Source organism: Mesoplodon bidens, assembly GCF_964165515.1.
Source record: "Mesoplodon bidens genome assembly, chromosome: 4".
Lineage (NCBI taxonomy): Eukaryota > Metazoa > Chordata > Mammalia > Artiodactyla > Ziphiidae > Mesoplodon > Mesoplodon bidens.
Genome location: NC_138160.1, coordinates 129392676 through 129409065, shown reverse-complemented (window position 1 = coordinate 129409065; position 16390 = coordinate 129392676). Strand labels below are relative to the sequence as shown.

The 16390-nt window shown below is 41.8% G+C and overlaps 2 protein-coding genes across 2 annotated transcripts in view; one reads left to right on the top strand and one right to left on the bottom strand.

Moving 5' to 3' along the window:
- LOC308616373 (zinc finger protein 300-like) overlaps positions 1 to 16390 on the top strand; it is a gene marked incomplete at its 5' end in the record, with an annotated part of 101601 nt that overhangs the window by 83788 nt on the left and 1423 nt on the right. The gene's annotated exons all lie outside the window — the stretch shown is intronic.
- On the bottom strand, positions 11106 to 13687 carry LOC308615828 (putative monooxygenase p33MONOX). Its single transcript, XM_081231640.1, is given in 2 exon segments — positions 11106 to 12739; positions 12741 to 13687. Coding segments are annotated over 2 exon segments (912 nt in total). The 5' UTR covers positions 13365 to 13687; the 3' UTR covers positions 11106 to 12451.

The following is a 16390-nucleotide window of genomic DNA, read 5'->3' as shown; positions in this document are numbered from 1 at the left end:
GTATTCGAATGGAGGAGCTGGTATCTAAGAAATCTCACTTTGGAAGCACTAGGAACCTTGTGGCAAGGCCTCTGAATGGTGGCTCATTTGGCCTTGAACCCTTCCAAATGCAATGCATTTTTCAGGTGAGCCCCAGAGCACCACCTGCTTTGCAGGAACCAAAACACCCTGGCCCCATTTTCTAGAGTATCTGCTAAGTCTTACTTCTAGACTCTTCTTGTCCTCTGCCTCAAAGGGAGCTAAATCCATTGTGTCCCAGCTGGGATGGCCTGAGCACTGCTAGAACTCTCCCCTGGTGGTCTCAGGACGTTTTCCCAATAAACAAAAAGATCTCAGGGCAACACACCAGGAGGTAAAAAGAGCAGCTAGTGGCAACCTTCAGATGGAGATGTTGTTTTTCCATGACTATGGATTGATATCTTTATTAAATTGAAGGGCTACAGCCTACAGGGAGCCGAAGAGTGGGAGATTAGGTGGAAACAAATAGGAAGGAAAGCAAATAGACTCAGCCACATTCCACTTTTTCTGTTAAAAGAGTTACCAAGTCCTGTACATTCTACTTCACCTCTCACATCCATCTCTTTTTCTTGAGAGGTTGAGCCCTAATTCTGATTAAAGTACATCACTGATCTCATCAGTACATCACTGATCTCATCATGCCTCAGCTCAAAAACCTTTAATGGCTCCCTGCCACCTATACCTAAAAAAGGTATAGGTGAATTTTTTGTACCTAAAAAAGGTACGTGTGAATCCCTCCCTCCCTCACTCTGGCGTGCAAGGCCCACTATACATCCCCAACCTCCTTGTTTGGTGTTACTTTCCACAGTCCCTCTTACATACTCAGCCAAAGGTCTCTTCCTCCACAAAGGCTTGGTGAACCTCTGGGGCTGTGTCAGATCTCTCTTTCCTTTGAATCCATGCCATATTTGGGAGTCCTCCCATGGGGAGGCCCCTAACAGCTTGGGTTCCATGTCGGAGTGTATTATTTGCAATACTGTCTTTGTTCTGCTGTATCATTCTTAAAGGGAGGGACTGAAATGCCTAGACTCACCTGGTCAGCTCTAACGTCTTTGTAGGCTTCAGCCATTTGAACCATGTAATGCAGTAACACAGATTTATTGCTTAAGGCTATATTTTGTCAAGACAGCTGAAAAGCCACATTATCTCTTGTCCCAGTTTCCTTAACAGCCTCATAAGGGTCTGTTTCCATAGCACCTACAAGCACAGCACCTACTAAATGCAGTTAACCCATACATAGTGCCCTTTTAGACAAAGGGGCCCTCTGGGCAGACACAGCCCCTCAGACACACAGTTTGGCTAGTAGCCAGGTGCCCTTTCCTCCAGGCTATGGCAAGCCAGCACCAGGATGACTATACAGCTTGGTGAAAATAATGCAGCCTGGATTGTATACTCTCACCCTCACCTCTGAACCAGGTGCCCTTGTGCAGTGAGCAACCTACACAACATTATGGGACGGTCTTACCGGCCCTAGAGTGACTCACAGGCCTCAGACTTGAATTCCGCGCCCCCCCGCCCCGCCTTTTCCACCCCAGGCCTATTGCAGTTCACTTGTTCAACCCCCTGAGCAGCTTCGCCATCCCTGTAGACCAGATGGGTTGTAGAGAGCTGTGTAAAGTTTCCATTAGTTTATCAGCAGTATCTTTGTCAAGCTTTTTTTTGAAATCACATTTGGTTAACAAAGCACAGTCATTGTGCCCTGTCTTCAACATTTAACATCATCCAACTCATCCATAGTTACGTCCCTCACTGTGAGGTTAACCTGAGTCAAGCCATAGGGACACATTCCAATCTTCCAAGACTTCTCAAACCCTTTTTTTTTTTAAAAAAAAAGAATTATTTATTTGGTTGCACTGGGTCTTAGTTGCGGCAGGTGGGCTCCTTAATTGTGGCTTGCCAGCTCCTTAGTTGTGGCACATGGGCTCCTTAGTTGTGGCATGCAAACTCTTAGTTGTGGCATGCATATGGGATCTAGTTCCCTGACTAGGGATTTAACCTGGGCCCCCTGCATTGGAAGCACGCAGTCTTAACCACTGTGCTACCAGTGAAGTCCCTCAAAGCCTGTTTTAATTTTGTGTCTTAAATCAGGATTAGCCATTGCTCTGGAGAAAACACATATGCTGCTAAGTCCTCTTCTTTTCCCAAGTTGGTCATCCTGACACCTCGCAAGTGCATTGTCTCCAGCTGTTAGGGTGATGAATTCTCCCACACTGGGACCCATATAAGTCCATTCCCGCTACAGGAATTTCCAGACAGGACAGGGAGAATGACATTAGCTGCCTCAACAACTGACTTGGTGAAGATTACAATCAGAGACTCAAACACCATGGGAACTCAGAATCACAGAGCCACTGAACTTAAGCTGCAGAACAGAATTCACCTGATAGAATGCATTGCCTTTACTTCAAGACATAAAGACATCTTTTCCTGATCGGGGGTATATTTTATCTCCTTTACAATTTTGATTTAGTGAAAATGAGTATATTGTCACTCAACAGAGAAACATGCCATTATTCAATGACTGCTGATATTTAGGCTGAAATAATTATTATATGTTCCTAGTGAATTGAACTTTTTACAATTGTAAAGTGTCTCTTCATAAGTCTAGTCTTTAATGCTATAAAGTCTACTTTGACTAATTTTAGCAAGCCACCCAAGCTCTCCTTTTGTTAGACTTTATATGGGGCTTTTCCCCCCAAACCTTTTAACCTAAATTTTTAGTTTGCTTTATATTTAAGTTATGTATGTCTCACATAAGGAACATGTAGTTCAGTATCTTATTCAGTCTAACAATCTTTACATCTACTTGGTGTAGTCTGTTTACACTCAATAGAATCAATGTTTATTTTGGTTTAGTTCCATCATCTCAATATTTGTTTCCTATTTCACTTATCTATTATTTAGTTATGCTTAACTTTTTAACATCAAACCATAATACAGCACTGTGGGTAAAAGCATTGGCTCTGGGGTCAGGCAGCTTGGGAACATTTCCTAGTTCCACTACTTGCTAAGTGTGACCCTAACCATGTTTCTGAACCTCTCTAAGGTTCATTTTCTTAACAGGAAAATAGGATGATAATAGCAATTATCATAGCTATCTGACAGGAGAGAGTTACTTTTTAAAAATCTCAGGTAAAAAACATTTGATATGTTTTATCGTAATGTTTATATAATATAGTTTCTATTAATCTTACCTATTTTATTAAACAGTAAACATAATTTCTAAAGCTAATACATTTCTATAGCTCCCCTGACATAGAAAGTAGGAGCTGCATCTGCTACCCTCTGTCACCTTCCATATCAGTGTTTTCTGATAATTTAGATTGACATTTGTATTTCTTTTCCACAAAGAAAAATTAGCTCTTAAATTTTTTATCAGATTTTTGTGCATGACTTCTTGTCTCTTACATTATCCTCTTGGATTCTGTAGCATATGCTATCGGTGCCCTGTCCCATATTCCCTTGACCCACCTGGGTTCAGCAGTAACCACAAGAGATATTTGCCCTGGCAGCTTTCCACATCAGGAGACTTGATCTCTCTTCTCTGCCTGAGAGCTTTCTCAAGCACCAGGGGAGCTTTCTCAGCTGCTAGAAGGAGCAACCAGAAGTGCAGGGAATGGCAATCAGTGGATAAATGTCGCAGCATCCCTGTCCTCTGTTAGTGTGATTCTGAGCCATTTTTCTCACACGTGTTCAGAGAGTTCCAATTTCCCACAATATTAACCTGCTCATTAATGTATTTTCCTTAGCTTTTTTCCCACCCTTGTCTCGCTTTCCCAGTTTCCTCATTTGTGTTTCCTAGGATCATCTTCCAAATAAATACTTACATCCAAGTCCTTCTCAAATTGAGATTATCATGTTTTTTCTCCTTTGTCTCTTACATTGTGGTGGTTTTCAACAATTTATTTTCAAATATTAATAAACATTGCATTCTGAAAATAAACTTAATATGGTTGTGACACAGAGAGATCAGTAGATAAGTTGATTTATTTTGTTAACATAGTACCCTATAGTTTTCATTTCTTGTTATGTCTTATCAAGTTTGGGCATCAAAGTTACATTGCCCTTACAAAATGTGGTGAAGAGTATCCATATTTTTCTATTCTCTAGAAGAGTTTGTGGGAGATTTTTGTTTCTTCCATTTTATTTTTTTTTATTTTTTATTTATTTTTAAATTTTTTAATTAGTTTCTGCTTTATAACAAAGTGAATCAGTCATACATATACATCTGTTCCCACATCCCTTCCCTCATGCATCTCCCTCCCTCCCACCCTCCCCATCCCACCCCTCCAGGCGGTCACAAAGCACCGAGCTGATCTCCCTGTGCTCTGCGGCTGCTTCCCACTATCTATCTACCTTACGTTTGGTAGTGTATATATGTCCATGCCTCTCTTTCGCTTTGTCACAGCTTACCCTTCCCCCTCCCCATATCCTCAAGTCCATTCTCAAGTAGGTCTATGTCTTTATTCCCGTTTTGCCCCTAGGTCCTTCATGACTTTTTTTTTTTTAAATTCCATATATATGTGTTAGCATACGGTATTTGTCTTTCTCTTTCTGACTTACTTCACTCTGTATGACACACTCTAGGTCTATCCACCTCATTACAAATAGCTCAGTTTCGTTTCTTTTTATGGCTGAGTAATATTCCATTGTATATATGTGCCACATCTTCTTTATCCATTCATCCGATGATGGACACTTAGGTTGTTTCCAGCTCCGGGCTATTGTGAATAGAGCTGCAATGAACATTTTGGTACATGTCTCTTTTGGAATTATGGTTTTCTCAGGGTATATGCCTAGTAGTGGGATTGCTGGGTCATATGGTAGTTCTATTTGTAGCTTTTTAAGGAACCTCCATATTGTTCTCCACAGTGGCTGTACCAATTCACATTCCCACCAGCAGTGCAAGAGTGTTCCCTTTTCTCCACACCCTCTCCAGCATTTATTGTTTCTAGATTTTTTGATGATGGCCGTTCTGACTGGTGTGAGATGATATCTCATTGTAGTTTTGATTTGCATTTCTGCCCATCTTTGGATTGGATTGTTGTTTTTGCTATTGAGCTGCATGAGCTGTTTATAAATTTTGGAGATTAATCCTTTGTCAGTTGCTTCATTTGCAAATATTTTCTCCCATTCTGAGGGTTGTCTTTTGGTCTTGTTTATGGTTTCCTTTGCTGTGCAAAAGCTTTGAAGTTTCATTAGGTCCCATTTGTTTATCTTTGTTTTTATTTCCATTTCTCTAGGAGGTGGGTCCAAAAGGATCTTGCTGTGATTTATGTCATAGAGTGTTCTACCTATGTTTTCCTCTAAGAGTTTGATAGTTTCTGGCCTTACATTTAAGTCTTTAATCCATTTTGAGCTTATTTTTGTGTATGGTGTTAGGGAATGATCTAATCTCACACTTTTACATGTCGCTGTCCAGTTTTCCCAGCACCACTTATTGAAGAGGCTGTCCTTTCTCCACTGTACATTCCTGCCTCCTTTATCAAAGATAAGTTGGCCATATGTGCGTGGGTTTATCTCTGGGCTTTCTATCCTGATCCACTGATCTATCTTTCTGTTTTTATGCCAGTACCACACTGTCTTGATTACTGTAGCTTTGTAGTATAGTCTGAAGTCAGGGAGCCTGATTCCTCCAGCTCCGTTTTTCGTTCTCAAGATTGCTTTGGCTATTCGGGGTCTTTTGTTTTTCCAAACAAATTTTGAAATTTTTTGTTCTAGTTCTGTGAAAAATGCCAGTGGTAGTTTGATAGGGATTGCATTGAATCTGTAGATTGCTTTGGGTAGTAGAGTCATTTTCACAATATTGATTCTTCCAATCCAGGAGCATGGTATATCTCTCCATCTATTTGTATCATCTTTAATTTCTTTCATCAGTGTCTTATAATTTTCTGCATACAGGTCTTTTGTCTCCTTAGGTAGGTTTATTCCTAGATATTTTATTCTTTTTGTTGCAATGGTAAATGGGAGTGTTTTCTTGATTTCATTTTCAGATTTTTCATCATTAGTGTACAGGAATGCCAGAGATTTCTGTACATTAATTTTGTATCCTGCTACTTTACCAAATTCATTGATTAGTTCTAGTAGTTTTTCGGTAGCATCTTTAGGATTCTCTATGTATAGTATCATGTCATCTGCAAACAGTGACAGCTTTACTTCTTCTTTTCCAATTTGGATTCCTTTTATTTCCTTTTCTTCTCTGATTGCTGTGGCTAAAACTTCCAAAACTAGGTTGAATAAGAGTGGTGAGAGTGGGCAGCCTTGTCTTGTTCCTGATCTTAGTGGAAATGGTTTCAGTTTTTCACCATTGAGGACGATGTTGGCTGTGGGTTTGTCATATATGGCCTTTATGATGTTGAGGAAAGTTCCCTCTATGCCTACTTTCTGCAGGGTTTTTATCATAAATGGGTGTTGAATTTTGTCGAAAGCTTTCTCTGCATCTATTGAGATGATCATATGGTTTTTCTCCTTCAACTTGTTAATATGGTGTATCACATTGATTGATTTGCGTATATTGAAGAATCCTTGCATTCCTGGAATAAACCCCACTTGATCATGGTGTATGATCCTTTTAATGTGCTGTTGGATTCTGTTTGCTAGTATTTTGTTGAGGATTTTTGCATCTATGTTCATCAGTGATATTGGCCTGTAGTTTTCTTTCTTTGTGACATCCTTGCCTGGTTTTGGTATCAAGGTGATGGTGGCCTCGTAGAATGAGTTTGGGAGTGTTCCTTCCTCTGATATTGTTTGGAAGAGTTTGAGAAGGATGGGTGTTAGCTCTTCTCTAAATGTTTGATAGAATTCGCCTGTGAAGCCATCTGGTCCTGGGCTTTTGTTTGATGGAAGATTTTTAATCACAGTTTCAATTTCAGTGCTTGTGATTGGTCTATTCATATTTTCTATTTCTTCCTGAGTCAGTCTTGGCAGGTTGTGCATTTCTAAGAATTTGTCCATCTCTTCCAGGTTGTCCATTTTATGGGCATAGAGTTGCTTGTAGTAATCTCTCATGATCTTTTGTATTTCTGCAGTGTCAGTTGTTACTTCTCCTTTTTCATTTCTAATTCTATTGATTTGAGTCTTCTCCCTTCTTTTCTTGATGAGTCTGGCTAATGGTTTATCAATTTTGTTTATCTTCTCAAAGAACCAGCTTTTAGTTTTATTGATCTTTGCTATCGTTTCCTTCATTTCTTTTTCATTTATTTCTGATCTGATTTTTATGATTTCTTTCCTTCTGCTAACTTTGGGGTGTTTTTGTTCTTCTTTCTCTAATTGCTTTAGGTGCAAGGTTAGGTTGTTTATTCGAGATGTTTCCTGTTTCTTAAGGTGGGATTGTATTGCTATAAACTTCCCTCTTAGAACTGCTTTTGCTGCATCCCATAGGTTTTGGGTCGTCGTGTCTCCATTGTCATTTGTTTCTAGGTATTTTTTAATTTCCTCTTTGATTTCTTCAGTGATCACTTCGTTATTAAGTAGTGTATTGTTTAGCCTCCATGTGTTTGTATTTTTTACAGCTCTTTTCCTGTAATTGATATCTAGTCTCATAGCATTGTGGTCAGAAAAGACACTTGATACAATTTCAATTTTCTTAAATTTACCAAGGCTTGATTTGTGACCCAAGATATGATCTATCCTGGAGAATGTTCCATGAGCACTTGAGAAAAATGTGTATTCTGTTGTTTTTGGATGGAATGTCCTATAAATATCAATTAAGTCCATCTTGTTTAATGTATCATTTAAAGCTTGTGTTTCCTTATTTATTTTCATTTTGGAAGATCTGTCCATTGGCGAAAGTGGGGTGTTAAAGTCCCCTACTATGATTGTGTTACTGTCGATTTCTCCTTTTATGGCTGTTAGTATTTGCCTTATGTATTGAGGTGCTCCTATGTTGGGTGCATAAATATTTACAATTGTTATATCTTCTTCTTGGATCGATCCCTTGATCATTATGTAGTGTCCTTCTTTGTCTCTTCTAGTAGTCTTTATTTTAAAGTCTATTTTGTCTGATATGAGAATTGCTACTCCAGCTTTCTTTTGGTTTCCATTTGCATGGAATATCTTTTTCCATCCCCTTACTTTCAGTCTGTATGTGTCTCTAGGTCTGAAGTGGGTCTCTTGTAGACAGCATATATATGGGTCTTGTTTTTGTATCCATTCAGCCAATCTGTGTCTTTTGGTGGGAGCATTTAGTCCATTTACATTTAAGGTAATTATCGATATGTATGTTCCTATTCTCATTTTCTTAATTGTTTTGGGTTCGTTATTGTAGGTCTTTTCCTTCTGTTGTGTTTCTTGCCTAGAGAAGTTCCTTTAGCATTTGTTGTAAAGCTGGTTTGGTGGTGCTGAACTCTCTCAGCTTTTGCTTGTCTGTAAACGTTTTAATTTCTCCATCAAATCTGGATGAGATCCTTGCTGGGTAGAGTAATCTTGGTTGCAGGTTTTTCTCCTTCATCACTTTAATTATGTCCTGCCACTCCCTTCTGGCTTGTGGAGTTTCTGCTGATAGATCAGCTGTTATCCTGATGGGGATTCCCTTGTGTGTTATTTGTTGTTTTTGCCTTGCTGCTTTTAATATGATTTCTTTGTGTTTAATTTTTGACAGTTTGATTAATATGTGTCTTGGCGTATTTCTCCTTGGATTTATTCTGTATGGGACTCTCTGTGCTTCCTGGACTTGATTAACTATTTCCTTTCCCATATTAGGGAAGTTTTCAACTATAATCTCTTCAAATATTTTCTCAGTCCCTTTCTTTTTCTCTTCTTCTTCTGGAACCCCTATAATTCGAATGTTGGTGCGTTTAATGTTGTCCCAGAGGTCTCTGAGACTGTCCTCTGTTCTTTTCATTCTTTTTTCTTTATTTTGCTCTGTAGCAGTTATTTCCACTATTTTATCTTCTACCTCACTTATCCGTTCTTCTGCCTCAGTTATTCTGCTATTGATCCCATCTAGAGTATTTTTTATTTCATGTATTGTGTTTTTAATCGATGCTTGATTCATCTTTAGTTCTTCTAGGTCCTTGTTAACTGTTTCTTGCATTTTGTCTATTCTATTTCCAAGATTTTGGATCTGGGAAATAGAATCTTGGATCATCTTTACCATCATTATTCTGAATTCTTTTTCAGGTAGACTGCCTATTTCCTCTTCATTTGTTAGGTCTGGTGGGTTTCTATCTTGCTCCTTCACCTGCTGTGTGTTTTTCTGTCTTCTCATTTTGCTTATGTTACTGTGTTTGGGGTCTCCTTTTTGCAGGCTGCAGGTTCGTAGTTCCCGTTGTTTTTGGTGTCTGTCCCCAGTGGCTAAGGTTGGTTTAGTGGGTTGTGTAGGCTTCCTGGTGGAAGGTACTAGTGCCTGTGTTCTGGTGAATGAGGCTGGATCTTGTCTTTCTGGTGGGCAGGTCCACGTCTGGTGGTGTGTTTTGGGGTGTCTGCGGACTTTTTATGATTTTAGGCCACCTCTCTGCTAATGGGTGGCGTTGTGTTCCTGTCTTGCTAGTTGTTTGGCATAGGGTGTCCAGCACTGTAGCTTGCTGGTCGTTGAGTGAAGCTGGGTGCTGGTGTTGAGATGGAGATCTCTGGAAGATTTTCGCCGTTTGATATTATGTGGAGCTGGGAGGTCTCTTGTGGACCAGTGTCCTGAAGTTGGCTCTCCCACCTCAGAGGCACAGCACTGACTCCTGGCTCCTCAATTTGGGATGATTTGTTGTCTATTCATGTATTCCACAGATGCAGGGTACATCAAGTTGATTGTGGAGCTTTAATCCGCTGCTTCTGAGGCTGCTGGGAGAGGTTTCCCTTTCTCTTCTTTGTTCTCACAGCTCCTGGGTCTCAGCTTTGGATTTGGCCCCGCCTCTGCGTGTAGGTCGCCGGAGGGCGTCTGTTCTTCGCTCAGACAGGACAGGGTTAAAGGAGCAGCCTCTTCGGGGACTCTGGCTCACTCAGGCCGGGCGGGAGGGAGGGGCACGGAGTGCGGGGTGAGCCTGCAGCGGCAGAGTTCGGCGTGACGTTGCACCAGCCCGAGGCGCGCCGTGCGTTCTCCCAGGGAAGCCGCCCCTGGATCCCGGGACCCCGGCAGTGGCAGGCTGCACAGGCTCCCGGAAGGGCGGTGTGGACAGTGACCTGCGCTCGCACACAGGCTTCTTGGTGGCGGCAGCAGCAGCCCCAGCGTCCCACGCCCGTCACTGGGCTCCGCGCTTTCAGTCGTGACTCGCGCCCGTCTGTGGAGCCCCTTTAAGCAGCGCTCTTAATCCCCTCTCCTCGCGCACCAGGAAACCAAGAGGGAAGAAAAAGTCTCTTGCCTCTTCGGCAGCTCCAGAGTTTTCCCGGACTCCCTGCCGGCTAGCTGTGGCACATTAGCCCCCTTCAGGCTGAGTTCTCGCCGCCAGCCCCAGTCCTTTCCCTGCGCTCTGACCGAAGCCCGAGCCTCAGCTTCCAGCGCCGCCCGCCCTGGCGGGCGAGCAGACAAGCCTCTCGGGCGGGTGAGTGCCGCTCGGCACCGATCCTCTGTGCGGGAATCTCTCCGCTTTGCCCTACCCAGGTATGTGGGGAGTTTCTTGCCTTTTGGGAGGTCTGGGGTCTTCTGCCAGCATTCAGTAGGTGTTCTGTAGGAGTTGTTCCACGTGTAGCTGTATTTCTGGTGTATCCGTGGGGAGGAAGGTGATCTCCGCGTCTTACTCTTCCGCCATCTTACCCGGAAACCGTTTCTTCCATTTTAAATGCTTAGAGGAAGTCCTCATGAAAGTCATCTGGACCTGTAGCTTTCTTTATATGATGATTTTTATTTTTATTTATTTATTTATTGATTGATTGATTGATTGATTGATTTTGCGGTACGCGGGCGTCTCACTGTTGCAGCCTCTCCCGTTGCGGAGCACAAGCTCCGGACGCGCAGGCTCAGCAGCCATGGCTCCCGGGCCCAGCCTCTCCACGTCATGTGGGATCCTCCCGGACCGGGGCACAAACCCGCATCCCCTGCATTGGCAGGCGGACTCTCAACCACTGCGCCACCAGGGAAGCCCTATTTTTATTTTTTTTTCAATGAGAAATTGATTTATTGGTTGATTGATGGCCACACTCCCACAGCTTGCAGGATCTTAGTTTCTCAACCAGGGATGGAAAACCCATGCTCTGCAGTGAGAGCACAGAGTCCTAACCACTGGGCAGCCAGGGAATTCCCTGGGATGATTTTTTTTTTTTTGAGAAAGTAGTAAGGATTTTTATTGTCAAAACGAGATACAAGCATAACAGAAGACACAAATAAATTAACTGTTCTGATCATTTTCGACTCCAGGGCATCTCTGTGGGAAGGTCAGGTCAGCTCCTTGTGTAGCCACCATACTGTCTAAAGCAAAAGACAGCAGGAATTTGAGACAGTGTTCAAGACAATGATTGAACATGTACACAGTGAGGAGAAATGAAAAGGTGGTTCCCCTCGTCCCTTTCCTCAGTGAGGTACGTGTTTATAAAGGTATGAGGCTCATTTGGGGGGAAAATGATTGCATACAGAAAATTTTTTAATTCTTCCACCTCCCAGGGAAAAATTTTTCAGACCCTGGCCTGAACAAGAAACTCAAAATAGGGTGACATTAGTTTCGTATGAACCGCAAGACTATACTTGAACTGCAGTTGCCGCCTCCTTTAAGAAAGTTTAACATCCATTGATCTATACCAAACCAGTAGACTGGATTTTCTCCCTTAGGAAGTTTTCAACCAAATGGGAGTTAAATTAATCTCACTTTAAAGTGCAACAAAGGATATGTAAGGCTAATGTTTGTTCTGTGACACACAAAAGAGAAGCATCCCTCCAACAGCACTGGCTCAAGAGGTACTACAGTAAGAACTGGCTGCAGGATAAAGTGATCCATGAGGTCTACCAAAAAGCAAGGAGATTCCGGTTTCAGCAGAAAACAGACAGGATCCCTGCCAAGGCTGGCTCTTAACTATACCCAGATCTCAAACAGATCCTGGGTCCCCATAACTGACAAGGCTGGAGCACACAGTGTCAGCACAGCCAAGATGGCCAAAGTTGTCTAAACTAGTCAGTGAACGCCTCTACGCCATGATTTGTCCAGGCGCATGTGGACAGTGGTAAAGGAATCAAGAAGCCTTGGTTTTGGAACAACACAAATATTATTTACCTAGTAAGTAATGATCAAAGTTCTTGTGTAGGGTAAATGATGCAAAAATAGTTAATGAGGTCCCCATACATCACTGGTGAGGTTTAGTCTAACTTTAAATTAAAGCAGTACAAAATGGCTTCTTCCACACAAGGACAAGCTTTGCACTAATGTTTCTCAAAAACCAATTATGTCTCCAGCTCTAGCCTCAGTTTGAGAGATTTTTAAAAAGAGAAAACAAAACTTTTCCTATGTCAGAGCCAAGGTAAAGGGGAGCTGGGCTCAAGACACCTCTATCCAGAGTCCCTGGAACAGAAAGAGCTCTAGAAGCCAGTGAGTGTGAGAACATTCAAGTCCCGCGGTTTTAGATTGTGGGCCCGCGGCAGCTGTTTCTTCCCTTCTATCACTGGGATGTCCATTTTGGGTGGCTTGAACACTGCTGGATCCTCGGCCATTCGGGTGGCCTGCGTGCGAATCAGTTCCATTGGAGAAGGCTTCTGGGCTCCTTTGTAGGCCTGGATGGCAAAACCTCCTGAATCAGACTTCTGGAGGGATCTTGGTCCAAAGAGGCTCCATTTATCTGCCGAGCTTCTGTCTTTTTCCCCCGCTTCCAGAATCCATGGTGCTAAGATTGGGGCCAGGTAAGGCTGTGGAAGAACCAGAAGTGAACCAGCCTCTGGGCTTCTGCTTAGGGGACGAGTGGGGGCTGCTGCTTGGGGTGGACTGGGTGGAGGCCGGCTGCTTCTCCTCTCTTGTTATCTCTCTGCTCTGGAGCTTTAGTTTGTGGAGTGCTTCTGCCACTCGAAGGTACTTGGTCTCCTCGGTGGTAAGGCCCTTGTGGGGTGTGTAGCCAGCATCTCTCAGCCCTGCCTGTTGCTCAAAACGCTGAATGCTCTCCTGGGTCTGTTTTGTGATCAGAGAACTCATGATGACATGGGTAGCTTTAGCCTTCACCACGGGGGCCTTGTCCGTACCATCAATGGCCGATGGCAGGGCACGGGATGAGACGCTGGCCTCTCCTTCCTCCACCTTGGCGCGGTGCTGATACTTGCGCTCTGGAATCACTGGCTTCCAGGGGATGCTGCCCATGTCCGATGGAGGAGGAGTCACGGGCGTAGGGTCCTCGAGGGCATCATCATAGCTGAATGCCCAGCGGTACATCCCGATGGGCAGGGACATCTTGCCTAGAGGCCCACTAGGCTCAAGAGCAGGCACTTCTGGTTGTCTCGAAGCCATTGAAAGACTGGGATCCAGGTGCTTTTTCTATACAGAATTCAGAGCTGAGTCCCTGCCACCAGAGTGAAATGATGTGACGATTATGCTGACAGACAGATATTAATGAGGAACATTGCTCAGCTGCTGCAAGTTAGCAAAGCTGCTCGGGAGGAGTCCATCCATTCCAGAGGTTCTGTTTTTCCGCCGCCGCGGAGCCCGAGCTCCGGCACTAAAGAGGCTCCGAGGACCCACGTCTCTTGAGAAGCTGTGGCGCATTCGGGACCCAAGCCATGGTGTGAGCGGCGCTGTGCCCGTGGCGACACAGAAGGCCCCCCTGGGATGATTTTTAATGTTTCATTTAGTTGCTTTAATAGATAGACTTGTTCAGATTTTCATTTTTCCATGAATTGGTTTTAGCAAGTCACGTTTTCTAGGAATTAATACATTTCATCTAAGGTGTCAAATTTATTGTCAAACTAGTTCACAATATCTTCATATGAATTTTGTAATCCCTGTGGCATATTTTCTCTCTTTTCTAGCCCTTCTAAGGATTTATTAATTTAAAAAAAATTTTTGTCATGACAATGGTGTTTTGAACATGAGAGGAGGCAAACTTAGCTTACTGTTCCCTATTTAACCATAATTCCAATTATTTTTAATGACTCATTTACTCAAGTCAGGGCAGAAAGAAATGGAAAATTTTCTCAAAGAGATTACCTTTCACAAAGGATGTAAATCAACTCTAATGGCTTCTGAAGTGAAAATTTCTGAAGCTCCCATTCTGTGCTTTCCCCCACTTCCCCCCAGCATTTTGCCCTAGAGAGATAGTCACACACAGGCTCTTTATTGGAGCCAGAATTTAAATCATAGCCCAAATATCTTTCTGTTTTCCTCATTAAACCTCCTCCACTGGTATCCAGGTTGAACTCCCTACTTCCAGGAAAAACCACCCTATTTCACCTGGACTGTCCAACTTGACCAATCTTATTCCAGCCTTTTATTATTTAAATGGGGACAGAAATCACATCTCAGAATTGCGGTAAGGATTAGAGATAATGCATCAAAAGTAACAAGCATAGTACTTGATTCTTAGTTGTACCATAAATAGTAGTTATTATTATTGCTTTCCGTGCTTGATTCCCCCACTTCAACACACTAGACTGTAAGCCCATAATGAGATGGGCAGTGTTTTATTTACCTATGTAAATCTCTTCTTTGTGGTCAGTAACTGGCACAAAAAGACATATATTTTTTGTTTGAGAGTCTGAATTGAAGTCCTGATATTCCAATAAAAATTTTGTCCCTTAGACTCTTGGAACCACTACAAAGTTTCACAATTTAATAAATGTACTACGAATATTTCCTGTATTATGTAAGAGGGCATGGTTGAGTGATAAGCCATGGACATATCACCAGCACTGTGATATGCCTAGTACATATTAGATAGTTAATTTTTTTTAATTGATTGCATGTTGATGGGGTAGAGAAGAAAACAAAACTCCCCTACAGAATTTGAGCTATTTTCAAATATGTGCTTTAGCAACACTATGCCTGGCCTGTAAGGATATTCAATGTTTTAAAATACAGTATTACTCTTTTATTTTATAAAGAGCTCTTTCAAATCAGTAAGTAAAGAAGAACAGGTGAAAAGACCAGCAGAAAAGAAAACCAAGAAAATTTACAAAATGTGTATCTGAATATTAAACATAAGTAGTATTCAGAAACTACAGACTCACAGAAGAGGAAATTCTATCTATATACAATTAAATAAACTCAAATAGGCAAAGAAACAGCTTGAAGATCTTATGTAGAACTGGTGAGGGTGCAGGGAAGAACATTCCCTTATAAAATGATGGCATGTTGGCACAATATTTCTGAGAAGAACAATTGGAAAATGCATGTCAAAAGTTTAAAAATTAAACAATACTCTTTGACACAGCATCTCCTTTCTTAGGAAATTATTGCAAAGAAATTATCAGACAACTGTATAGGGATATAGATGCAAAATTTTATTACTTATGGAAATAAAAAGTAAAAACAAAATAGACCTTTTTAGCAGGGAATGTTACAGAGACAATGCACTGAAGGAAAAATGTCAACAATTAAGGAAACTTTTATATCTTAATTACTGACGGGTATTAATGGATTTTCTTCCACTCAAAAACAAAAGAATAAAAATAGCAATTATTATGAACACCAGATGGCAGCGTGGCTCTTTTTTCAAATGGAGCACTTTGCCATTGGTTCCAGGTTGTCACTCCAGAAGTTCACAACTTTTTTAGCCAACCAAGATTTGTAGTGTTAGTATTGAAATCAAAACTCAGAGTTATAAGGGAACAAGAACTTACCTAGTTCTGACTCCTCATATCTTATCCATGCCTGACTTGCAGGAGTCCCCTTTATAGTATCACTCACTATGGTTAACTCCAGCACATTAGAACACCTCCTACTGAAGCTGCCCACTGAGATGTTAGGGAACTTTGTACTTTAAAGTTCTTCTTTAAATGAAAATATACCCCCAGTGAGCCAAGTCAGCTATGGTTCCTGGCACCACAGAGAACTCTCCCCTTCAGAATTTGGAAATATTTGAAGATAGCTAGCACTGTTTTCCCACATTTAATCTTATTATTTTTTTTCCAGGTGGAAAAGTTCCCAGTTTTCTGCTTTTCTCATGTTTCTGTGTTGCTTTAGTTTTCTCTTTGTATTCTACTGTCATTCCCACATTTTCCAGGCAACCATGTATCTAGCACTTAGAGCATGGGTCTTTGGAATCCTGACACCAATGCTTCCTACTTGTATGTGCTTGGGCACATTACTTAAACACTCTGTCTTTCAGATTTTTCAACTGTGAATTAGGAAAATAATAGAACCTATGACCTCATAGGTTGGTGGTGAGGATAAATAGGACAATTTGTGAAAAGTAGACAGCACGATTCCTGGCACACAAGAAGTGCTCAATTTGTGTTAGCTAGAACTAAACTTCTGTTTTCTGTAAAATAATACTCAGCTCATAAGTTATCATGGGAATCTAATGAGAATGTCAGTAA